Raw genomic sequence first — 26,569 nt, 5'->3', positions numbered from 1 at the left:
CATAATTTCTTTCCCCATATATCATCTCTCATCATTTCTCTCCTCATACATCATCCCTCATCATTTCTCTCCCATACATCACCCCTCATCATTTCTCTCCCCATACATCATCCCTCACCATTTCTCTCCCCATACATCATTCCTCATCATTTCTCTCCCCATACATCATTCCTCATCATTTCTCTCCCCATACATCACCCCTCATCATTTCTCTCCCCATACATCACCCCTCATCATTTCTCTCCCCATACATCATCCCTCATCATTTCTCTCCCCATACATCACCCCTCATCATTTCTCTCCCCATACATCATCCCTCATCATTTCTCTCCCCATACATCACCCGTCATTAGTTCTCTCCCCATACATCACCCCTCATCATTTCTCTCCCCATACATCATCCCTCATCATTTCTCTCCCCATACATCATCCCTCATCATTTCTCTCCCCATACTGTGTCCAAAGATGCTTCCCTCTCCCGAACCTCTCTTCCCACCATACTGTCAAAAGATCGTCCCCCCTCACCCCTACTGTGTCTATAGATACTGCTCCCTTCCCATCCTCTCTCCTCCATACTGTCTTTAGATACTGCCCCCTCCCCAACCTCTATCCCCTCATAATGTGTCTACTGATAGTTCCCTTTCCCCACCCTCTGTTCCCCCATTCCGTGTGCATAGATACCTCCCCCTCACGCCATAATGTTCCTCCGTCCATGTCTTCAGCTCCACACTGGAGCACTTATCAGCACTCTCTGCCGCCTCTGCGCTGCGGCCCTGACTTCTGGGTCAGCAGTGTGATCAGCTGACCTGATCACATGACAGCCGTCGCTCTGATCCAGAAGTCAGCGCCGGCATCACGGCTCCAATTGTCCTCGCGTCTGACAGATACAAGGACAATTGAGCAGTGGGAGCCGCGTGCTGCAGCTTCTATGAGAGTGGCTGTCAGCCTGACAGCCACTCTCAGAGAATGGTGGCTCCCATTGCAGAGCGGCAACCGCAGCCCCCGGGGAGACTTTCACAGTGCTGCATCAGGCAGCCCGACAGCGCCCCCCTCACAGTTGCGCCCAGGGCAAATGCCCCGCCAGCCCCCCCTAGATACGCCTCTGCATTATTGTCTTGACTATTCAGAAAATAGTTTTCTGTATTCTAAATTGTATATTTGATTTATTTTATAAGCTAAGTGTTAGGGAATAAACTGATTATCCATAATACCCAGAGTTCCAAAGAGTATTTTGGGATAAATGTAACTCTTTTAAGTCTGAAAAATACCCAATATGCCATGCATGGAAAAAAATGTGTGTGCTTAGTCAAGCTAACAAGCATATTTATAGAGAGTTGGTGAGAGCGAGATCTAAATCTTTGTCAAACTGTCAAAGTCCCTGGTCTATATAAATGGCAGCTTGACAAAGACCTAAGATCTATACATGTTGCTGCTGTTTCTGTGATGACAAAATAAAGCAAGTTGATCATTAGTGGATGCTGAAGCCACCTTCTTTCACTTGGACAAGCCATGTTACATATTTCAATGGGGCTGTGTTGCAATATTGAACACTATCCATGGTCAAACGTGGCGCTTTTTCTGAAAGAAAGTAGTAATGTTTTTCTAATTCTTTACAGCAAATAAAAGTGGTTAGCTATATACTCACATTGTAATAGACACATCGGTTTATTCTAAGGATGACCACTAGCTTCATAAGCAAAGCAGCCATTGAAGTGACATGCTTTCTCACACCAAAACTATTTGAGCAAAATTCCTAATGTTTTTTGCATTTATTTAATTTACTCACTTACATAGCTCTATAGATGTTGTCCTTGGTAGGATGTGAGCCCAGGACCCCAGCGCTTCAAGACTGCAGTACTGGGGCGTGGCCTGTAGTGATGGGCAGTCCGGCTCTTTTTGGTGATCCGGTTCCCATGGCTCCGTTCACCAAAAAGAGCCGGATCTTTCAGATCGTTCTCGGCTCCTTATTAAATATGTGTTCACCCCAAATGAACACATATTTAAGATTATAGTGACGCCGCCAAAGCCCCGCCCACCCGTGGCTAAGCCCCGCCCACTTACAAGCGTCCAATTAGATTGCTGAGTAGGCGGAGTTTAGCCGCAGGTGGGCGGGGTTTGACGGCAAAAAGAGTTGTTTAGATCTTTTTAGTGGCTCACACTAGTGATCCGGCTCCTGTCGTTCACAGCAGGGAGCCGGATCTTTGTGTCGGATCGTTCGCGACCGACACATCACTAGTGGCCTGCACGCTGATGGTGATGGCTGCTTGAAAGGAGAGCTCTGTTTTGAAGCAGGATAAACCGGCTCTTATCAGCTCACAGAAAGCAGGATTACCAGCTACAGGAGGTGTGAGTAACCCCAGCCCCCAGCGATGCCTAGGGGGAGACCTAAAAACACTGGCACTCCAGCCAAGCTGACAGACTTCTACTTCCGGGATAGGGATCTCTCTTCACCAAGCAAGATGGCTCTGGCTTCCCACTCAGCTTCTTCCCACTCCTCACAAGGAGATACAGGCTGCTTGAAAGGCAGCACAGGCATTCCTCTGACAGAGGAAACAATGTAATCTCTGCTGAAAACGCTGAGGGCTTCCCTGCAGGCTGATCTCAGAGAAATAGTAAGAGAGCTGAGGGAAGAGATCAGGTCTCTGGGTGATCGCACAGAGCATGTAGAAACTAAAATGGCTGAACTTGCAACATCACATAACAATCTGATAGATGCCAACACAGCTTTGGAAAAGGAGGTGGAGGCACTGAAACTTAAAATCAGTGATATAGAGGACAGATCCTGAAGAAATAACCTAAAAATCAGAGGGTATCCCTCATCAGTAGCAGATAAAGACCTCCAGGAATACTTCCACAAGTTTCTGCAGCTTATACTCCCTGGATGGGACATCAGAGACCTGATATTGGACAGAATTCATAGAGTCCCTAAATCCAAAGGCATAGATCCAGCCCTGCCTAAAGATGTCCTGGCTAGAATTCATTTCTATAAAACAATAGAAGCTGTGCTGCACACACTGAGGGAAAGTCCAGCCCTGCCAGACACTTTCATGGGACTAAAAATCTTCCCAGATCTTTCTGCTACAACTCTTAATAAGAAGAGAATTCCTTTCCTTTTTAGAACACCTTTCTAAACTCCTTAGAGATCAAGACATCAAGTATAAGTGGGGTTTTCCGGTGAAAATGATAATTTTCAAAGATGGAGGCACTCACATATGTCATACTCCTTCTCAGCTGGGCAAATTGCTGGATGATTGGGGAATAGCCCACCCACCAAACCCTGGTGGGCGGGAGAATCAAAGAGGCTCTCCAGACAGGATTAACCCTGAATGGTCAGCAGCTTAGCTGGGACTCCTTCCTGCTTATGGCACGGGATGTCACGTAGCCACCCTGATGTTCTCGCCTATGGCGAGCGGTTATACACTGGGCACCCTACTCAGGGAAAACCGGTGCTGTTAGAACTTTTTTGTTTTTGTTCCTCTTCTCATAAATGTTCCTTAATTTTTTTTAAAAATTTCTCTCAATTCCTTGCTGGTCTAACCATTCACATCCCTGATGGCGTCCCTAGGAATTAAAACCCCCCTGCGGCTCCAATATGAGAATTAAGATATTGTCTATTAATGTGAATGGACTCAACTCCCCTGCAAAAAGGTCAATGATGTGGAGAGAGGTGAAGGCATTTAACTGTGATATAGCGTGCATTCAGGAGACCCACCTTCTTTCCACAGATAATAAACGGCTGCATCATCCAAGGTTCCATCACGCCTTTTTTGCTAATGACTCAAAAAAAGAGGAGGCGTGGCCATTTTAATAAAGAACTCTGTGGCCTTTAAATTGATAAATGTCAGTTATGAAGCGGATGGAAGATATATTATTTTGTCTTGTTATACCAACAGCGTCCCTTATACCTCGGCAACGGTCTACTCCCCAAATTCATCACAATTGACCTTTGCTAGGAAATTTTTCTAAGCCTTCAAAGATACTGCAACAGGGGCGGAAATCATCTGTGGAGACTTTAATATACCTGTTATACGCTCCATGGATTGCTCCAACATCAACATCCCACATGCTAAGGAACTTAAGCATCTCATCAATGAATTCCATTTTCATGACATCTGGAGATACAGTTAGGTCCAGAAATATTTGGACAGTGACACAATTTTCGCGAGTTGGGCTCTGCATGCCACCACATTGGATTTGAAATTAAACCTCTACAACAGAATTCAAGTGCAGATTGTAACGTTTAATTTGAAGGTTTGAACAAAAATATCTGATAGAAATTGTAGGAATTGTACACATTTCTTTACCAACACTCCACATTTTAGGAGGTCAAAAGTAATTGGACAAATAAACCAAACCCAAACAAAATATTTTTATTTTCAATATTTTGTTGCGAATCCTTTGGAGGCAATCACTGCCTTAAGTCTGGAACCCATGGACATCACCAAACGCTGGGTTTCCTCCTTCTTAATGCTTTGCCAGGCCTTTACAGCCGCAGCCTTCAGGTCTTGCTTGTTTGTGGGTCTTTCCGTCTTAAGTCTGGATTTGAGCAAGTGAAATGCATGCTCAATTGGGTTAAGATCTGGTGATTGACTTGGCCATTGCATTGCACTTTTTTGCACTCATGAACTCCTGGGTAGCTTTGGCTGTATGCTTGGGGTCATTGTCCATCTGTACTATGAAGCGCCGTCCGATCAACTTTGCGGCATTTGGCTGAATCTGGGCTGAAAGTATATCCCGGTACACTTCAGAATTCATCCGGCTACTCTTGTCTGCTGTTATGTCATCAATAAACACAAGTGACCCAGGGCCATTGAAAGCCATGCATGCCCATGCCATCACGTTGCCTCCACCATGTTTTACAGAGGATGTGGTGTGCCTTGGATCATGTGCCGTGCCGTTCCCTTTCTTCTCCAAATTTTTTTCTTCCCATCATTCTGGTACAGGTTGATCTTTGTCTCATCTGTCCATAGAATACTTTTCCAGAACTGAGCTGGCTTCATGAGGTGTTTTAAAGAAAGTATGCGGCGATCATCCACCACTGTTGTCATCCGTGGACGCCCAGGCCTTTTTGAGTTCCCAAGCTCACCAGTCAATTCCTTTTTTCTCAGAATGTACCCGACTGTTGATTTTGCTACTCCAAGCATGTCTGCTATCTCTCTGATGGATTTTTTCTTTTTTTTCAGCCTCAGGATGTTCTGCTTCACCTCAATTGAGAGTTCCTTAGACCGCATGTTGTCTGGTCACAGCAACAGCTTCCAAATGCAAAACCACACACCTGTAATCAACCCCAGACCTTTTAACGACTTCATTGATTACAGGTTAACGAGGGAGACGCCTTCAGAGTTAATTGCAGCCCTTAGAGTCCCTTGTCCAATTACTTTTGGTCCCTTGAAAAAGAGGAGGCTATGCATTACAGAGCTATGATTCCTAAACCCTTTCTCCGATTTGGATGTGAAAACTCTCATATTGCAGCTGGGAGTGTGCACTTTCAGCCCATATTATATATATAATTGTATTTCTGAACATGTTTTTGTAAACAGCTAAAATAACAAAACTTGTGTCACTGTCCAAATATTTCTGGCCCTGACTGTATTTGCACGCATCAGAAAGAGACTATACATTCTTCTCTTCCAGGCACCGCTCATACAGTAGAATTGTTTTCTTTTTGGTCGACAGCAAATCTATAAGTAATTGTGTGGCAGCTGATATTGGTTTAATTACTTGGACAGATCATGCGCCGATCTCTTTGTCTGTTCAGGGTAGCTTTAATGTTCAAAATTCCCCTAGGTGGAGACTGAATACCAGCTTGCTTTACCTGCTCTAGGCAGAAGGTACATGATGAAGTAGAGTCAGTGTTAACAGAATATTTCAAACTTAATAATAATGGGTAAATTTCTGACGAGACCCTGTGGGCTGGTCATAAAGCAGTAGTCAGGGGGCAGCTCATAAAAATAGCCTCCATCCAAAAACGGCAAAAAGACGCAGATATTAAATATATATTAACCCGTATTCAGCACCTTGAATCCCTGAATAAAGCCAAAGCAACCCCTAACTTGACTAAAGAAATTGTAACCCATAGATTCCAACTAAGATCCCTACTCCTGCAAAAATACGAACATAATCTTACAAAAAATAGATCAACATTTTATGCTATGGGGGATAGAGCGGGGGCCTTATTGGCAAGAAGGACGAAAAAAACGTGAGATTCAATCTAAAATAGAATTCTTCAGGGACCCAAACGGAACAATCACTAGACATCCCATTGAAATAGCAGAAGCATTTGCGAAATACTATGAGGCCTTGTATAATCTAAAATATGATTCCAACACGTCACAGCCGACTCAAGTGGATATACAGAGTTTCCTAGACACCCTGGATCTTCCCCGGGTCTCAGATGAGCAATTAGAGGAACTTAATCTTCCCTTTACTACACATGAAATCCTAGATGCCATCAAAATGACTAAGTCTAACTCTGCCCCGGGCCACGAGGGGCTGCCATACGAATATTACAAACAATTTATATCCACTCTGTCCCCTTTTATTTTAAAAACCTTCAATTTTTGGCAAAATAAAGGGTCAATTTCCCCAGACAACTTAGAAGTGATTATTATCACGCTGCCCAGGAAAACCTGCAGACACCCCGGGTAATTTTAGGCCCATTTCACTCCTAAATTGTGATGTTAAAATGTATGTCAAACTAGTGGCAGATAGACTTCATAAAGTGATCCCGGCCTTAGTGGCTCCAGACCAAGTTGGTTTTGTGACAGGCAGGCAATCTAAGGATGGCACCAGATGGATGCTTGACTTGATTGGACTGGTGGAGATATCGGGTGAACCCAGTGCATTCCTATCTCTTGATGCTGAAAAAGCCTTTGACAGGGTGCACTGGGGATACATGGAGAGAGTTTTAACAAAATTCGGGTTCTTGGGGAACATCAAGTCGTCCATTCTAGCTCTCTACTCTCACCCAAATGCGTCAGTGTTGGCATCAGGGTTTCTGTCATCTAAATTTCAAATAAGTAATGGCACTCGCCAGGGGTGTCCATTGTCTCCCGCTATTTTTGCGTTAGTGGTAGAACCTCTGGCGGAAGCTATACGAAAAAACATAGCCATTACTGGTATAAGAGTCGGGGAATTTGAACATAAACCTGGTTTATACGCAGACGATGTGATAATTTCCTGTTCTAACCCTGTAGTTTCGATTCCAGCAGTGGTGAACACATTATCGAACTTTTCTAAAGTGTCGTATAAGAAGCTTAATGCGGCAAAGTCTTTGATATTGCCGTTTAATGTACTGGTGGAAGCCAGGAGTGCGCTGGAGGGGGCCTTTCAATTCAAATGGTGCGACAGGGGGATACCTTATTTGGGTATTAAGCTGACTCCATCGCAGATGTTGATTAAAGAAAATTTGGAACCTTTGATCCAAAATTTAGAAGAGGAATTGGGAAAGTATGAAAAAATATCGTTGTCCTGGATGGCCAGGATACAGTCCTTTTTAAATCCTTTAAAATGGTTTTCTTACCCAAAATATTGTATGTGCTCAGATGCCTACCCATCAAAATTTCTCACAAAACCCTGATGAAACTTCAATTGTTGACTAACAAATTTGTATGGGGTAATAAAAGGGCTAGGGTCGCAGGTAAAGTGTTATACCCCCCATATGACTTAGAAGGATTGGGCACCCCAAACATATCGGCATATTATAAAGCCTTACTAATTGAATCACTAAAGGAATGGTGGCGTCCAGGTAATTCACATAGATGGGCTGAGATTGAAAATTTCCTGTCTCGCCAGGGCTTGGTGAGAAGAATGATGTAGCAGAATATTTGAGCCGATCACGGTTCTCCCCGTGTGTTACCTCCATGTCAGCCTTCCTGGAGGTCTGGCGAAATGACTTGCTTCATAAGATTCAGATTCCTCTTTCAGAGATTTTCCTCAAGTCGTTGGACTCTCAAATCCCCTTTTTGAGTCTGGCCCGGTGGGAGGGATCGGGCATTACAGTGCTGGCGGATCTATACTCTGATTTGGGTGTTAACCCCTTTAATGAAATAGTACGGGAACACCCCTTTTAAAGGGCTGTTTCTATCAACACATCCAAATTAGTCATTTTCTGGCCTCTAAATTTCCTCCAAAGTCGAATCCTCTGTTACCTACAACAAAGGCTTTGGTATTTAAAAAGATAATTAAATCCAAAGGTATCTCCTCGACATACAAATGGCTCAAAAACCCCCCTGAAGAACAAAAATCTCCTTATATGAATAAATGGGACGTGTAGTTGAGTGTCTCTACTTCTCCTTCAAACTGGCACTCGGCATTAGCAAATATATAAAAATACTCCAAGTGTATAAATCATCTGGAGCAACTGAAAAAAGTACACCTGCGATGGTATCGGTCCCCAGCCAACTTAGCACAGTTCTTCCCAAATTATTCGCCACATTGTTGGAAGGGCTGCCTCCAAAGGGGTACTCTTGGTCACTGCTGGTGGGCTTGTCCCAAGGTTTTCTCGTTCTGGTTGGAGGTGTTTGGCCTGATGAGTGAGCTGACAAGAAATCCTATTAATCCGAATCCAGGTCTGGCAGTGCTAAATGTGGGTATAGAGGAGTTCTCTTGGGAATCCAGGGGTTTATTAGTTCACATTCTAGTTGCTGCCAGATATTGCATAAGTAGCTATTGGAAATCCCCAAAGACACCTACATTAGTTGAACTATATAACCGAATTAATCTCCAATGCCAATATGAGTTCTGTCTGGCTCACTCCATCCGCGACAAAAACAAAATACTACAGATTTGGGACACGTGGCTAAACTCTGTATATGCTTCCCCTGTCAGACATCTGTTTCCAGGGCAAACTGTCTGATAATAAAAAGTGGGTCAAATAGGGTCAAAGAGAGTGTTACGCAGGGAGTTCACCCATACCACATGTCAATATTCAAGGTGTTTATATCTCTGCTGTTGTTACTGCTCGGGCTACCCCGGAACGCCATCTAATTCCCCCCCCTCCCCCTTCTGGTTGCCTCTTTGCAACCATCCATGGTTTTCCCCCTACCCCCCACCTCTCTCTCTCCTCCCCTTTATCTTCCTTTCTTACTCTCTAGTTCTGGTTGTTTGGAACCCTCGTTTTGAGGATTAAAGAGTAAATTGGTAGGTTGACTCTATATGTATTGGGTATTGATTAACCTAAAAAAGTTGCAACATGCATCAGACATGATTGTTGGTGGTTTGATAGGAAATATGAATCATAATCAAAGGTTATACTATCACGTGTTACAGCGATATTCTCTTTGTGTATTATTGCCAATGATACCTGAATTTCTTCTTTTTGTAGTGTAACTTCCTACAATAAAAATCGATTGGATAAAAAAAAAAAAAAGACTGCAGTGCTAACCACTGAGCTGCCCCATTCCCTTTATTTTATACACTTTTTAGTACATTTCTTATGCTAGAAAACTTATACTGAATTGTATAGTAAAATGTCAAATACTGACAGATAAATCCTTGCTTCAAGCAACTATGGGTATAGTCCCTAAATACAAGTACTTTTTGATCTTCACTCATATGGCTCTATTGGTTAATAAAAACCCAACAAACTGGACCATATTGTCTCACCTAATATATTGTTACTGATGCTGGTCACAATAAAGTTGCTTTGAGTCAGAGGCAACTGCTTTATTAAGAACCTCCATGTACCTCACCACAAACCTTACTCTAGTTGGGAACTAGAGTAAGATTTGTGGCATAGGTTACACTACCGTTCATCATGTACTGTATTAGACAAGCTATGGTGTCACGCCCCTGTTCCACCAAAACGCAGCCTATTTTATCTGCGTTGGGCAAAACTGGCGTGAAAATGCAATAAGTCTCAAAATGTTTGTGCAACATCAAGCTGGCCAAAAATATTCTGATTTATCAAAATGTTTTACGCCAGATTTCTTGTGAAAATACTTTGATGAATAGTACTGTTGTGGTGCATAATGTGTGTTAGGATGTGTTATTAGTGACAGATTGTGTTTAGTTTGACAGTAAGGAGAGTTAGCGTTAACGTTTGGGACCAGCCCAGTGTGGGTGGGGGGGTTATAGTTAAGGGACAGACAGTTTCCTGTTGGGAGGGCAAATAGTGCTCAGCGTACAGTAAAAGCAGACCTAAGGTCTGAATAGTGAGCAGGACCCCATGACATGTGTCCCTGATATGAGGGTAGAGCGGGACAGTTTATAGTGTGGTAATGAGTAAAGAGAGAGAATTGACTGAAGGAAAGTGTTCGACTGGAGACCGGTCTGAAAATAGGATGTCTAGTTATACGGTCGCGAGTTTAAAACTCAGAGAGGTAACTGGCCAGGACATAGATGAAGAGAGTACCCCAGGCAGGAGTTCCAATGCGTCATAAGTAGAGAAGCTAAGTGCCGGTCATATAGACAAAAGGTTCCTTTAAATGGAAAAAGAAGCGGAACCACAGGTTGAGAATAGGATTCTCAGTAATTGGACTGTAATACTGAGCTGGTTTGTGGTGCAGGAACTGACATTTGTTGAGGCAGTGACAAGGGAAACCGAGGAAGTAAAGAGATCATGTGTGGAGAATTAAAGAAACTATGAATTAAAATGATCCGTGTTGCAATGGAAATGTTTGTGAAGCTATGCACCCACTATCTACTGTACATAATCTCTGCCATGGTATCGTGTAATAAAGAGTTTATTTTTGATTTGTTGTCTCTCTCATTGAACTGTCCAACATCTTGTCCTGACCAGCCAAAGTCACCAGTATCAGGCGGCCTGAATGGGTGTAGTGCCCAATAGCAAGAGTTCAGGCAGTACCCAGGCAGAACCCCCACTTTCGTGTAATGTGCCAGGACATGAGATAAGTAACCACAGCTACCACCCCGTACCATCTGTCACCTAATTGCATGGTGTATGGTCATATGGATGGTTTTACAATAAACTTGTTACATGGTGTTTTGCTCAAAACTTGCTGAGTGTCATGGCAGCATCAGACACTGTTCAAACTACAGATTCCCACACTCCACACTATGGTTTCTCCAGTGTTTCTGAGTTACACAGACAGGCTCAGGCATCGACCAGTTGTGTGTCATTAATAGTCAGGCTAGAAAGAGTAAACCCCTGCTAGCCTGCTGGTTACCATATGGGATCACATGTTGAAGTTAATGACATTTCCCCCCCCGCCTTTTTAAGATGGTGGAATCTGTATTCCCACACCAACTATAGTTTATTGCTGTGTTGGCCTGTGAGCTTTTGTTTCACAGTCCTGTTGGTGATAATCTTGTGTGATGCTTGAAGCTGTAGTGCATGTCTCCCATTGTCTTGTTGTTTACTCCCTGATCTTATTTTTCTCTTTACATCTTATTGTCTTATACATTTTTGTTACTGTGCTGTGAGATAGAGTTTTGGTTTCCCCTGTTTAGCATTCTCTGTTTGTTTTATCATACTCCTGTCCTGGCCCTACCCTGAAATAGGGAGGTAAGGGGTATAAGATCAGAGCTGGTCAGGGCAAGGAAGACAGCTCAGACATCCTTACCTTCAGAGGTAACTCTGAGATAAGGGATAACTAGGGGCCCATATCCTGAGGACCAGTCTAGGATTCCCTATCCTCTGCCCTCCCCAATCATCGTGACAAAACCGATCCATCCTCTAATATATAATTTTCTAAACAATTCTATTCAAGTCAGCAAGTACTTACATTTTTGACTGGTCAAGTCTATATCATAATGAAATACAAAAATAAAATGATTTGAAGCGTGGCTTGACACAATGTCCCCATCCGTTCCCCGCTCCCCCTTCCCTGCACCCTGCAATCTGGTGATCTTATGGTTTTAAAATAAAGATTTTTGGACACAAATGTTGAGTGCTGCTGCTTCAACTCTTTAGTTTTGTATTGTCATGAGTATTTACTCTGTGCAGCACACCGCTTACAGTCCTTTTCAGTATATCAGTATATCAGTAACATTGTTGACAAGTGGAGCCAGTGGGCAAGCAGTTAGTTCTGGACTTCTACATTATTGTGTATATCATAATGCAAATTAAAGGGGTTGTCCACTACTAGGACAACCCTTTCTAATTCCACATGTTTTCCCCAGACAAAATAAAAGAGCCTTTAATCACCTCCCATACGTGGGGGAAACATGCAAAATCAGAAGGGGTTGAACCCCTTTAACAAGAGATAAAGTAATGAGTATATTTTAGATTTTCAGTTTTTTTTCCTTGTCCAATATGTGAGTTGCTTTGCCACAATGTAGCTATATTACGTATTGCCATGTTTTTTTCCCCAAAAAATGAGGCATTTTACTGTCCCAGCAAAGTGATTGAGAGTTCTGAAATCTCATGCACATGTTCATTTTACATATATTGTACATTTTATGTACATTGTACATTTTATCAGTGTTTTTCTAATTTTAATGAGTGGTTAAAAAAAAGCATAAAAAATAAATAATAAACGCATGGAAAAATACAGCAAAAATGCACGTTGTATGCAGCATTTTCTTCTGGCAAGAGACGTTTTTTGTTGATGCAGAAATATCTGCAGCAAATACTTAATGTGTGCACATACACTTTTAGAGTTTAATTTCTTTGTGAATATTCAGCAAAAAGAAAAATATGTGGTCCACTTAATGCCACTTTTTCGTTTCAGGTCACTCACTGGCACAGCCCGTATTTCTTTGCTTATTTTCCCACTGGGAGTTCATACCCAGCGATGCTGGCTGACATGTTGTGCGGAGCTATAGGGTGCATTGGCTTTACTTGGGTAAGTTTACTGACTGCTTTCCATGGCAGGAATAAGTTTATATATTTAACCTTCATATCTAATAAACAGATGATACCAAATTATATGTGTAATCAGTTATCAGCTTACAAAAGAAAGCAATAGAATTACGTAGAACCTAAGCAGATCTCAGTAGCTGAACAACTACACTTTCTTGAAGAATTATGCCATTTTATTTGTTTAATTCCAAGGTAGTTATTAGGTTTCCATGTAGTACAAAGAAGAACACACAGTGTTTCATCATTTACAATTGTATAGTAAGGTCACAATAAATTATGACTGGTATATTTCAGTTATCCATATATGAGTAACAGAAGGTTCTATAAACTAAATTATAAATATAGCTTAAAACATCTAAGTTTTTCTCTGACTAGAGATCTTTTGTCATTATTCCTACTATTTTCATGTTCATATTCAAGTTTATTTGTCTAATTATTTCAAGGCTTCAAGTCCAGCATGCACAGAACTGGAAACAGTAATGTTAGACTGGCTGGGGAAAATGGTTGGTTTGCCTGAACAATTTTTAGCTGGCAATGAAGGTGAAGGTGGAGGAGTAATTCAGGTAAGAACCCACTTTTTAAACAATAAGGGCACTAAAGGGGGCATTACACGCAACAACATCACTAACAAGATGTCCTTGGGGTCACGGAATTCGTGACGCACATCCTGCCTCGTTAGCGACGTCATTACGTGTGACACGTACGAGCGACTGCTAACGATCAAAAATACTCACCTAATCGTTGATCGTTGACACGTCGCCCAAATCCCAAATATCGTTGATGGTGCTGGACGCAGGTTGTTCGTCGTTCCTGAGGCAGCACACATCACTACTTGTGACACCCCAGGAACAACACCTTACCTGCGTCCTCCGGCAACGAGGTGGGCGTGAATTTCCTGTGGCTGCTCTCCGCCCATCCGCTTCTATTGGACGCCTGCCATGTGACGTCACTGTGACGCTGCATGAACCGCCCCCTTAGAAAAGAGGTAGTTCGCCGGCCACAGCGACGTCGCTAGGCAGGTAAATTCGTGTGACGGGTACTAGCGATATTGGGCGCCACAGGCAGCGATTTGCCCGTGACGCACAACATACGGGGGCGGGCGCTTTCACATTGCTAGAGATGTCGCTGTGTGTAAAGCAGCCTTAATAGTTGATTAACCCATTCACCCTCGGTGATTTTCCGTTTTTCGTCTTTGTCTTTGCCTTTCCATCTTCCAAGAGCCATAAATTTGTTATTTTTTCATAAATATGGCCTGTGAGACTCATGTGGGATTAGTGGATGAGGGCAGGTATATCTCACCCCGGTATCGGTCCTATGTGACTTAGCCTGGTCAGGATCACCTGGCTACTAATGGATTAATGGGATGTGAAGGACGGAGGTAAAAGGAATCTGGGAAGTTGGGGGAGGGTCTCCATCTGGGCAACACAGTAAGCCTGTCTGTGTAGGAGACACTTGTAAGTTGGAGCAGTGCTTTATGTCTGTATGGTTTAGCTGGAAGGGAGAAGCCCTCCAGTTGGTAGTCAGGATATCACCGTGTATAGTTAGCGCCGGACAGTCAAGGATTTATTTTGTTGGTGTTTTTTCTTTTGTTTATGCTTCACTGCAATAAACCTGACCAAGCGTCAGTTACACCTTGAATTCGGCTGTCTGCCTGAGGTGAATACGTGCCCTTTGAACCCAGCAAAGGCGATCCCGGAGCGTGTTATCACAGGCCATATGAGGGTTTGTTTTTTGCGGGACAAGATTTTTACCATATAGTGTAATGAAATCGGGAGAAAAATTCCAAGTGCAGTGAAATTGCACGATTCTTTTTTTTTTTTTTTTTTTTATTTACCATGTTCACTATATGGTAAAACTGACCTGGCATTATGATTCTCTAGGTCAGTACAAGTTTGTAGATTCCAAACATGTATAGCTGTACTTTTATCTAAGTGCTAAAAAAAAGGTGAAATATTGGCGTTTGGAATTTTTTTCTTGCTACACCATTTAGCAATCATATTGATTTTATATTTTGATATATCGGGCAATTCTGAATGCAGCAAAATCAAATATGTGTATATTTTTTATTATTAATATTGTTTTACTCTCAAAGGGGCAAAAGGGGGGTGATTTAAACTTTTAGGTATTTTTTAATATTTTTTAAAACACTTTTTTTTAACATGTTTTACCTTTATTACTACACAGCTTGTGCTGTTCAGAGCGATGCTTCGGCATCACTCTGATCAGCAGAAATACTGTGTTACTGTGAGTCCTGGCGCTCTGCTGGCAATGACGGGAAATATATCATGGCAGCGTCAGGGATCATCAGCTGACCCCACGAACCCATTGATCCGTGACACCCCGTGATCATTTTACAGAGTGATCTAAGAGGTTAACAGGTGCAGGTGGATCTCCGATTCACCTACACCTGATAGCTGCACATGTCTGCTGATTAGATCAGCAGATATGTGTGGGGATTACCATGGGCTTACTGCGCTCATGTAGCGCTCCAAATCTGTCAGACTGAGAGGGCATCTCTTATGTACAACCCTCGTCTGGTCAACCCACAGATTTCAATTGGATTCAGGTCTGGGATATGGCTGGGCCATCCCAAAACCTTGATCTTCTTTTAATGACGTCATTCTTTTGATGATTTGGACATATGTTTAGGATCATTGTCATGCTGAAATGTGAAATTCCTCTTCATCTTCAGTTTTTTATCAGAGGCTTGAAGGTTATGATGCAAAACTGACTGATAATTGGAAGCGTTCATAATTCCCTCCACCTTTACTAATTTCCCAGTTCCAACTGCCAAATAACAGCTTCAAGGAATCATATTTCTTCCTCTGTGCTTCACTGTGGGTATGGTGTATGGTTGGTGATTCGCAGTATTGGATTTAGGCCAAACAAACCTTTTTGAAATTATGGCCAAAAAGTTAAATCTTGGTCTCACCAAGCCATAACACATTTTCCAGCAAGTTTTTGGCAGACGTGATATAGGCTTTGGGAACACATAGCCAGGTTTGATTTTTTTCTTCTTCCTTTGCTACACTACTCTACAGACCAAACATATGAAGAATATAGGAGATTTTGTGACATGCAGTACACAACATGTACTTGCCAGAAATTCCTGCATCTCTTTTAATGTTTATGTAGGCCTCTTGCAGCTTCTTGGCTCAATTTTATTTTTGTCTTTGAGGGATTATCCAATTTTTGACGGATGTCCAGTTCAAGGTAATATCACTACTTGCCACATTTAAGCCACTGCTTGATGACAGTCTTCACAGTGTTCCATGTTTTTTTATCATGTTTTGGAAATGTTTTTGTACCCTTCTCTTGAACATCTCAAGAATATCATGTTGCCACTACGTTTGATGGTGGGGATTGTGTTTTCAGGGTGACGTGTAGGGTTTTCTGCCATATAAAGCATTTTGCATTCTTCCTTAAAAGATCTATTTTGATTTAAACTTACCGTAAGCACCTTCTTACAAATGTTAGCTGTTTGCCCTACATGGCATGTGGAAGTAGGTACTTTGGTCAGATGAGACCAAAGTAGAACTTTAGGGGCTAAATGCAAAATGCTATGTGTGGCAAAGAACTAATACTGTACATCACCTTGAAAACACCATCTCTGCTATCAAACATGGAAGTGGCAGCATCATGCTGTGGGCTTCTTTTCAATACAGACAAGTAAGCTGGTCACAGTTCATGGGAAGATGGATGGAGCTAAATACAGGGCAATTCAGAAGGAAAACCTGTTAGAGGCTGCAAATGACTTGAGACTGGGGCATAGGTTCATTTTCAAGCAGGAAAACGACCTTAAACATGATACCAGAGCTACAATGCAATTGTTTACATCAAAACATATTCATATATTTTAATGGCCCAGTCAAAGTGCAGACCTAATGCCATGAAAAATCAAAAAATCTGTGGCAAGAAGTAAAAATTGCTGTTCATAGATGCCTCTATGAAATCTCACTGAGCTATTTTACAAAGAAAGGGCAAAAATGTCAGCCTCTAGAAGTGCAACGCAGGTACAGACATAACCCAAGAGACTTGCAAAAGGAGTTGCAGTGAAAGGTGATCCTACAAAGTATTGACTTGGAGGAACTGAATACAGGTCACAATTTTTTCAGAATAATATTTTTAAAATATCTAGAAAATTATGTATGATTTCCTTTATACTTTACAAATACTTGTAACCTAGTGTTGGTTTATTATCTAAAATCTTAATAAAATACATTTAAGTTTGAGAGTGTAACATGACAAAATGTGGAAACGTTCATGAGGAATGAATACTGTTTCAAGGCACGGTATGTATAGGGGTTGTGCCATGGTGATACACACACACACATACATAATCAAAACCACAACAAAAGAACGAGTATATTATAACAATTTTTTCTTTCTGTTTATTAATGCAAAAAAATACATATACTTAGACAACATTTATTTAAAAAAAAACAACAGAGACAAAGTCACTCAAAGGAAGAATAATGCGGGGGGGGATTTTGAAAAAAAAAAATGTTGTGGACATGAGAAGTAAGGCGACACATGGCAAATTATTACTTAGATTCTTATACCACTAAAATAGCCAATTATTGAATATTAAAGGAGTTGTCCGACATTGGCTTACCAAAAAATTTTAAGTTTTTATCTGTGCTGTATTGTCATATAAATCACCCCTACATTGTTATTTTTTTGTTTTCTATCTTTTGTTCCTCTTGAATTATTCCTTTATTCTCTGCAGCTCCTTATTTACATTCAGCTCCAGCAAACTGACCACTTCCTGTGCTAAACCTCAGTCAGAGCTGGCACCGCCCGGCCTCAGTGTCCAGCCCCGCCCTCTGCCCGCCCCCTGCACACATTCCCTGTCAGTATTCTGCCCCAGCACCTGACCTTTTATCACTCTAGCAATGGAAATAACAGCCCCACATCGGGCTCTGCACCCCCCCCACACACACACATCGGGCTCTGCGCCCCACATTACATCAGGCTCTGCAACCCTCCCCCCACCCACACAAACACACACACTGGGCTCTGCAACCCTCCCCCCACACACACACACACACACACACACACACACACACACTGGGCTCTGCGCCCCACATCACATCGGGCTCTGCAACCTTCCCCCCACCCACACACACAAACACACACACGGCGCTCTGTACCGACTCCCCCCCTCACCATCGTTCTGTACTGACCCCTACCCCCATAGGGAACACATGTGGGCTACATTCACATGACCGTTCTGTTTTTGCGGTCCGCAAAAAACGGTCCATTTTTTCCCGGATGCATCCGTGTGCCTTCCGGGTTTTTTTGCGGACTGCAAAAAACGGAAGCAGCAAGAAAGATAAATAGATGAGTAGATCTAGAGATGAATAGATAGATATAGAGACAGAGATAGAGGGATGAATGAATGAATGAATGAATGAATAGAGAGATAGATAATGGATAGAGAGATAGATTGATGATAGATAGATGAGAAAGACATATATAATGTCCCACCCCCCTGCATATTCTAAGCTGGCACCCTTTAGTGACTTCCATGTGGCACTAAAGGGTGCTTAGCCTTGTATTTAGCCAAAAAAATAAATAAATAATTAAAAAAAAAACAAAAAAAAAAACGACATGGGGTCCCCCCTATCTTTTGTAGCCAGCTAGGGTAAAGCAGAAGGCTGCAGCCTGCAGACCACAGCTGGCAGCTTTACCTTGGCTTATAATCCAAAACAGAGGGCACCCCACGCTGTTATTTTAAATTAAATAAATAATTTAAAACAAAAAACATGGGGTCGCCCCCAAATTGGATCACCAGCCGAGGTAAAGCGGACAGCTGTGGTCTGGTATTCTCAGACTAGGGAGGTCCACTGTTATTGGACACTTCCCAGCCTAAAAATAGCAGGCTGCAGCCGCCCCAGAAGTGGCGCATCCATTAGATGTGCCAATGCTGGCGCTTTTCCCCAACTCATCCCATTGCCCTGGTGCGGTGGCAAACGGGGTAATATATGGGGTTGATGCCAGATGTGTAATGTCACCTGGTATCAAGCCCTGGGGTTAGTGATGTCAGGCGTCTATCAGATACCTGACATCACCAACCCAGTCAGTAATAAAAAAAAGACAACAAAAAAAGTTTTATTTGAAAAAACACTCATTCTTTCACCAATTTATTGAAAAGAAAATCAAATCCGGGTCTGGCGTAATCCAATAAGGGGGACACATGACTATCCATACCATAGTCAATGAAGAACAGAATGTTCCCCATTGGCTGGGAGAGTAATGCAGTGACTTAAGCTAACATCATTAGGTCAGCCCAGGTCACTGCAGGGGATGCCGAGTGCTGCTGCCAGGAGGCAGATGAGATCATTACCTGCAGTGACGATCTCCTCTTCACTCCTGTCAGCGCGGTCACTGCTGCCTATGCCCGCCGCGTTCTCAGCAGTATCGCACGTGACGTCACCGCTAGTGAAGTGAGAACACAGCTTGCATATGCGGCAGTGACAGCGCTGACGTCAGGAGTGCAGGAGATCATCACAGCAGGTAATGATCTCATCTGCCTCCTGACAGCAGTGCTCGTTATCCCCGCGGCAGCCAGCACTGCAGGGTGAGAAGCTGCATGCGGGCAGACACACACTGCCATGAAGGCAGCTGCGGGGCTGGAGCGGGACACACTGCACGGGCACTCCTGCTATCCTGAGCAGGGGGCCCGGTGCTGGCGGTGACACCGTGGGCGGGGATAGTACAGGGTGCGGGGGAATGTGTGGGAGGGTGCATGGAAGGGGGCGGGGACTCACGCACTGTACCCGCCCAGCAGGGCGGCAACAAGCTGTTCCAGATTTGCATGTCAACATGGTCCTGCCCATGTTGACATGAAATGACCGGAAGCAGCAAAATCGCGGCAGGAGCGGTCACATGACCACTCTGAGCCAGTGGAGAGGGGCTGACAGCAGGGCAGGTAAGTGCACTGCTCACTATCTACTTACCTGCCCCAATGTAGCCCAATAGTGTAATAATAAAAAAAAGTCAAAATAAGCCGGATAACCCCTTTAAGAAAAACGCAGGGAAACACAAATTCTCACATCCACCCCAACAAATAGGTATTAATATATATTGCATCAGTCTATCAAATAAATATGTGCGTTAAATGTCCCCTATTCACCAATAAATTAAATACTGATTCATTTAATATTCACAACACTATTAAATATCAGATTTGTAGATTTCAACAAACAACTCAATATATATTATTTATATATTATATATATTATTTATTCTATGTAAACTCCACTACTACTCTCAAATAAATAATTCTACAAAAATATAAAACATATAGTAAAATGTTCAATAAATAGTATTAAGTGAATATCAAAAAATCTATATAAAATTTTACCATCAATAAATAGGACAAATACAATTTTTTTATATATATATCACATATGCTGCCATATCAAAAGGTTAATATAAGTATCCGCAAGGAAAATAATACCTTACAAACCGCATACGCAAATAAACCGGTGCTATACTGACACAATATCAAGGTCAAAACGAACCCTCAAACACCTCGACACAAGTTTCAAGGAAACCTTTTTATCAGGAGCCTATAATCGAGGCAAAGGAGGTAACTAGTTATACACTTAACTGACCAATAGTCAGCTTACAAAAAACGGTGTGATAATCACAATCACATGACGTTAACCATGATCACCTGATCCACTACTACCATGGCAACATATAAACTTCCTCTCAAACTACGGACTATGGACTTTGAGGCTTCCCTATGGTGGCTATTATGCGGACCAATTAACACATTGGCTGTCTAAATGATGGTTGACGGTTGGCTGTCTAAATGACAGTTTAGCTCCTTCCATAAATTTTTTATTGGATTCAGGTAAGGTGGTTACTTGGACAATTCTAACAGCTTTAATTTTGTTCTCTGAAACCAATTGAGAGCTTCCTTGTCTTTGGGATCATTGTCTTGTTGAAATATCCACCCTCATTTAATCTTCATCATCTTGATAGGTGGCAGCAGTTTTTTATCAAGAATGTCTCAATACATTTGTCAATTCATCTTTCCTTCAAGTATACTGTATAACATTTGCCAGTGCTGTATGCAAAAACCAGCCCCACACCATGATGTTCCCACCTCCAAATTTCACTGTTGGTAGGGTATTCTTGGGGTGATATGCAGTGATTTTTGGCCTCCGAATGTAGGGGCATCAGGGGTTACTCGTCACCGGGCCAGAGGTTTTGTGGGGTTGCTGTGACTGGCCTGACCCGGCTCCGTGGCCTCGTCAGCTACATGTAAAGGACAGATGAACGGGTGTCTGATGAATAGGGGTTTGGAAGGAGGGTGAAGTGTCCCTGGGAAGCATGTCACCGATTGCAGTGGTGACAGGGGTCCCGACCTCCTCCGCCGCAGACCCTTCCTGCGACTTTTCCTCTCCCAGAAGCGGTATTGGATGGGAATGGGGGATGCTATGCAGCGCCACACGTGGAGCGCGGCCAGGAATCGGCCGCCGCTGTGAGATGTCACTTCCCTCTGGGGCTGCTATTAACACAGCCCAGATAGTCCAGTTCCCCACAGGTGGAGCGAGCCCCAGGGAGGATGAGGGCAATGGGGACAGCTCATGGCGCCAAAGCGTGGGGCGCCGGCAATGACAAAGATGACACCGGGGCTGCGGTTCAAAGTTCTTTTTACTCACAGTTCTTAAAGGTACCAGGAGATGCCACTGTCCGCCGCCATGGATGGACTCTAGCTAGTCCCGGTTGAATTAGAGGCAATCAGCGGTGTCTGTGGAAATGTGTGAGACTTTTCTCCTTGCACTGACTCGTGGTTCCCCGTGGCTTGAAGCAACTTGGGGACTCCGCTGTCCGTGTTAAATGTCCCATCCCGTATGCAGGTGACGCAGGTCCTCGCCGTGGGGACTGTAAACCCGACCTCGGATCCTATATGTCACTGTGCTCCAGGAAAGTGGGTGGTGGGCGATGGGACATGAAATCCCCAACCCCTGCAGATTTGTTAGAGTCCGTGAAGGTGTTCCCAACCGAGGGTTCTGTACCCCGACTGCGCTGGCACTGTGGAAGCGGTTAAGCTCCCCCCAGCTGCCATGTCTCCTCTGTCTCTCCATCTCCACCGGTCGCCTCTGTCTCTCGTCCTCTTCCAGTCTGGCTGGTCATAGCTATAGAAGCTCTTTGAAGCACTTTCTATAGTAGCCATGGTACTATAAATTCCATGATGTTCTGGTACTCTCTCCTCCTTCCCTAAGATTGCTCCTAAGCACACATCCTGGGCTGGCCCCCTGAGGGGAGCTGAGTGTAGCACTCCCTCCAGGGGACCTGTAGTTTCTTCGTTGTCTCAGACTGTTCTGAAGTCAAAACTGTTTGTGTTTTGCTTCCTCACTCAGTGCCCCCACCCCTGGGTTGACTATTAGCGGCTGTTGCCCAGGTAACCTGGATTTCACAAGATTGCCTAGCTTTCTGTATAAGTGGTGACTCATAGCTAGATGTTTTGTAAGGAAAAAAACAACACCAGTGATTAACTCCTTCATCACCCGAGTCCAAGCACTACACCCCAAATGAAATGTAATGCCCTGTGGTGACTGAAGCCCCAGGGGCGCCATATTCCCCCACAGTGAATCGCAGTGCTCCTGGGCTGCAAAATAAAATAGAGTATACCGCAGTTTTTGGTTATACATATAAACAGGTAACATTCTTCCCTTTATGGGAAGCAGGATCACTTGAATGTTGCAAACATATCATACACTTCTATCAGTTCTATAAATTCTTATACACTTTACATGAAAGGGAGAGCAAAATAGCATATCAAAACTCTATATCTGTACATTAAAAGCATCGATCAAACTTTTTATCACTAGAGTCCATGGTGCCATAAACCGGTGCTAATTATTTACAAAGGCAATCCTGGCCAAACATACTGTATCACGGTGGCCCAAATATCCAGCTTATCAGGCACAAGGAAGAAAAAAAAACATTCTACACATTATACTGTAGCAGTACTTAACTATATACAACACATTTATTTTCACGCTACCATCTGAGCCGCTGCTGGTGGTACCAGAGGACTGGTCCCGGTCTTCCCTGGTTCTGTACACCATGTGACTCCCTCCAGTAAAATGTCCAGTTTTTCAATAGCGACCACAGATCAAGAGTCCAGTCCATTGATAAAATCAGTCCGATTATACGCTACCCGGTGTTGTGTGGCAACCACAATGCTCCCGTAAAGTGCAGCATGAGGCCCCCGGAAGGCATAGCATAACATACGGCACCGATGGAGCTAGTGATGGTGCCATAGCATCAGCAACGGGGGCAGGTTAATGACAAGTCCTTGTTTACAATAAGTTTCTGGCAGTGGGGCTCTCTTTCGCGCTCTTTCTGGGCTCCACCCACGCTTTCGCACTCTTTTTGGGTTCCGCTCACGATGGCACGCCCCTTCTTTTACTGCACCAAGATGGTTAATGGCGGGCAAACAGTTATTGTACAGTCCATTAGTTACGCAACAATATCCGGTTTGTGACGCCAGGTGTAAAGTTTTTAAGGCACGCAGTACCCGAGGTTGTAGGCACGAGATCCTGCTCGCAGCGCCAAATGTAGCGCCTCACGGGGCCTCAGGGGTTACTTGTCACTGGGTCAGTGGTTTTGTGGGGTTGCTGTGACTGGCCTGACCTGGCTCCGTGGCCCCTTCGGCTACATGTAAAGGACAGATGAACGGGTGTCCGGTAAAAAGAGGGATGGAAGGAGGGTGAAGGGTCCCTGGGAAGCGTTTCATCGGTTGCAGTAGTGACAGGGGTCCTGGCCTCCTCTGCTGCGGACCCTTCCTGCGACTTTTCTTCTCCCAGGAGCGGTGTTGGATGGGAATGGGGGATGCTTTGCAGCGCCACCTGTGGTGCGCGGCCAGGAATCATCCGCCGCTGCGAGATGTCGCTTCCCTCTGGGGCTGATGTTAATGCAGCCTAGATAGTCCAGCTCCCCACAGGTGGAGCGAGCCCCAGAGAGGATGAGGGCGATGGGGGGCGGCTGACGGTGCCGAAGCACAGGGCGGCGGTGCTGGCAATGACAAGGATGACACCGGGGCTGCGTTTCAAAGTTCTGTTTACTCACAGTTCTTAAAGGTCCCCGAAGGTGCCGCTTTCCGCCGCCATGGATGGACTCCAGCCGGTCCCGGGTGAATCAGAAGCAATCACCGGTGTCTGTGGAAATGTGTGAGACCTTCTTCCGTGCGCTGACTCGCGGCTCCCAAGCCTGAAGCAACTTGGGAACTCTACTGTCCATGTTAAGTGTCCCGTCCTGTATGCAGGTGACGCGGGTCCTTGCCATGGGGACTGGCTGTAAACCCGACCCCAGATCCTACATATCACTGTGCTGCAGGAAAGTGGGTGGTGGGCGATGGGACATAAAATCCCCAACCCCTGCAGATTTGTTAGAGTCCGTGAAGTTGTCCCCAACAGAGGGTTCCGCACCCCGACTGCGCTGGCACTGTGGAAGCGGTTAAGCTCCCCCATTTGCCATGTCTCCTCTGTCTCACCATCTCCACCAGTCTCCTCGGTCTCTCGCCTCTTCCAGTCTGGCCAGTCATAGCTATAGAAGCTCTGGGAAGCACTCTATAGTAGTCGTGGTACTACAAGTCCCATGATCTTCTGGCACTCTCTCCTCCTTCCCCGAGATAGCTCTTAAGCACTCATCCCGGGCGGTCCCCCCTGAGGGGAGCTGAGTCTAGCACTCCCCCCAGTTGACCTGTAGTTTCTTTGCTGTATCAGACTGTTCTGAAGTCAATATGGGGAGATAAGGTATGCACACCAGTGACTATGGAAGTGGAATACATGGAATAGCAGAAACTGCTGTGTGAATACTGACATGAAAAATTCAATAGCTATTTGTAAGAATGAAATGTGAAAAATGGAACCTGCATTACTGCCATGAATATATGAATAAAGAGAAATTTAGCTACTGAATTGATCAATGCAGAAGAGCCCCAACACTACGCCAAAGTATTTCTCTACGTTGGGGTCCCTAGCTTGTGTGTGTCCTCTCATGCAGTTAAAAAAAAAACTTACCGTGTATGGGACGCTGAGACCCAGGCTATATATACGATGTGGATTGGCAATAGGTGTGTATGGGGAGGGTTCACAAACGAAAAACTACTAACATTAAGGAATAACGTTTGGAACTCCATTCTATGTCTGAACTGGGTGCAAAAAACCTAAAAAACATCACTATGGGGAGATAAGGTATGCACACCAGTGACTATGGAAGTGGAATACATGGAATAGCAGAAACTGCTGTGTGAATACTGACATGAAAAATTCAATAGCTATTTGTAAGAATGAAATGTGAAAAATGGAACCTGCATTACTGCCATGAATATATGAATAAAGAGAAATTTAGCTACTGAATTGATCAATGCAGAAGAGCCCCAACACTACGCCAAAGTATTTCTCTACGTTGGGGTCCCTAGCTTGTGTGTGTCCTCTCATGCAGTTAAAAAAAAAAAAAAAAAAAAACTTACCGTGTATGGGACGCTGAGACCCAGGCTATATATACGATGTGGATTGGCAATAGGTGTGTATGGGGAGGGTTCACAAACGAAAAACTACTAACATTAAGGAATAACGTTTGGAACTCCATTCTATGTCTGAACTGGGTGCAAAAAACCTAAAAAACATCACTATGGGGAGATAAGGTATGCACACCAGTGACTATGGAAGTGGAATACATGGAATAGCAGAAACTGCTGTGTGAATACTGACATGAAAAATTCAATAGCTATTTGTAAGAATGAAATGTGAAAAATGGAACCTGCATTACTGCCATGAATATATGAATAAAGAGAAATTTAGCTACTGAATTGATCAATGCAGAAGAGCCCCAACACTACGCCAAAGTATTTCTCTACGTTGGGGTCCCTAGCTTGTGTGTGTCCTCTCATGCAGTTAAAAAAAAAAACTTACCGTGTATGGGAAGCTGAGACCCAGGCTATATATACGATGTGGATTGGCAATAGGTGTGTATGGGGAGGGTTCACAAACGAAAAACTACTAACATTAAGGAATAACGTTTGGAACTCCATTCTATGTCTGAACTGGGTGCAAAAAACCTAAAAAACATCACTATGGGGAGATAAGGTATGCACACCAGTGACTATGGAAGTGGAATACATGGAATAGCAGAAACTGCTGTGTGAATACTGACATGAAAAATTCAATAGCTATTTGTAAGAATGAAATGTGAAAAATGGAACCTGCATTACTGCCATGAATATATGAATAAAGAGAAATTTAGCTACTGAATTGATCAATGCAGAAGAGCCCCAACACTACGCCAAAGTATTTCTCTACGTTGGGGTCCCTAGCTTGTGTGTGTCCTCTCATGCAGTTAAAAAAAAAAAAAAACTTACCGTGTATGGGACGCTGAGACCCAGGCTATATATACGATGTGGATTGGCAATAGGTGTGTATGGGGAGGGTTCACAAACGAAAAACTACTAACATTAAGGAATAACGTTTGGAACTCCATTCTATGTCTGAACTGGGTGCAAAAAACCTAAAAAACATCACTATGGGGAGATAAGGTATGCACACCAGTGACTATGGAAGTGGAATACATGGAATAGCAGAAACTGCTGTGTGAATACTGACATGAAAAATTCAATAGCTATTTGTAAGAATGAAATGTGAAAAATGGAACCTGCATTACTGCCATGAATATATGAATAAAGAGAAATTTAGCTACTGAATTGATCAATGCAGAAGAGCCCCAACACTACGCCAAAGTATTTCTCTACGTTGGGGTCCCTAGCTTGTGTGTGTC

At 43.6% G+C, this 26,569-nt stretch overlaps 1 protein-coding gene across 5 annotated transcripts in view; it reads left to right on the top strand.

Annotated features, from left to right (window-relative positions):
* The window catches only part of DDC (dopa decarboxylase), a 516,742-nt gene that overhangs the window by 157,513 nt on the left and 332,660 nt on the right, over positions 1 to 26,569 (top strand). For all 5 annotated transcript variants that reach the window (XM_075315037.1, XM_075315040.1, XM_075315038.1 and 2 more), the window contains 2 exons: positions 12,636 to 12,749; positions 13,210 to 13,329. In XM_075315037.1, the coding sequence (XP_075171152.1) occupies positions 12,636 to 12,749; positions 13,210 to 13,329 (234 nt within the window). The remainder of the gene's footprint in view (positions 1 to 12,635; positions 12,750 to 13,209; positions 13,330 to 26,569) is intronic.

The sequence above is a fragment of the Anomaloglossus baeobatrachus genome, chromosome 6 (genome assembly GCF_048569485.1).
Source record: "Anomaloglossus baeobatrachus isolate aAnoBae1 chromosome 6, aAnoBae1.hap1, whole genome shotgun sequence".
In the NCBI taxonomy this organism is placed as follows: domain Eukaryota; kingdom Metazoa; phylum Chordata; class Amphibia; order Anura; family Aromobatidae; genus Anomaloglossus; species Anomaloglossus baeobatrachus.
The sequence above is the reverse complement of the archived record's forward strand: the minus strand, read 5'-3'. Positions and strand labels throughout refer to the sequence as shown.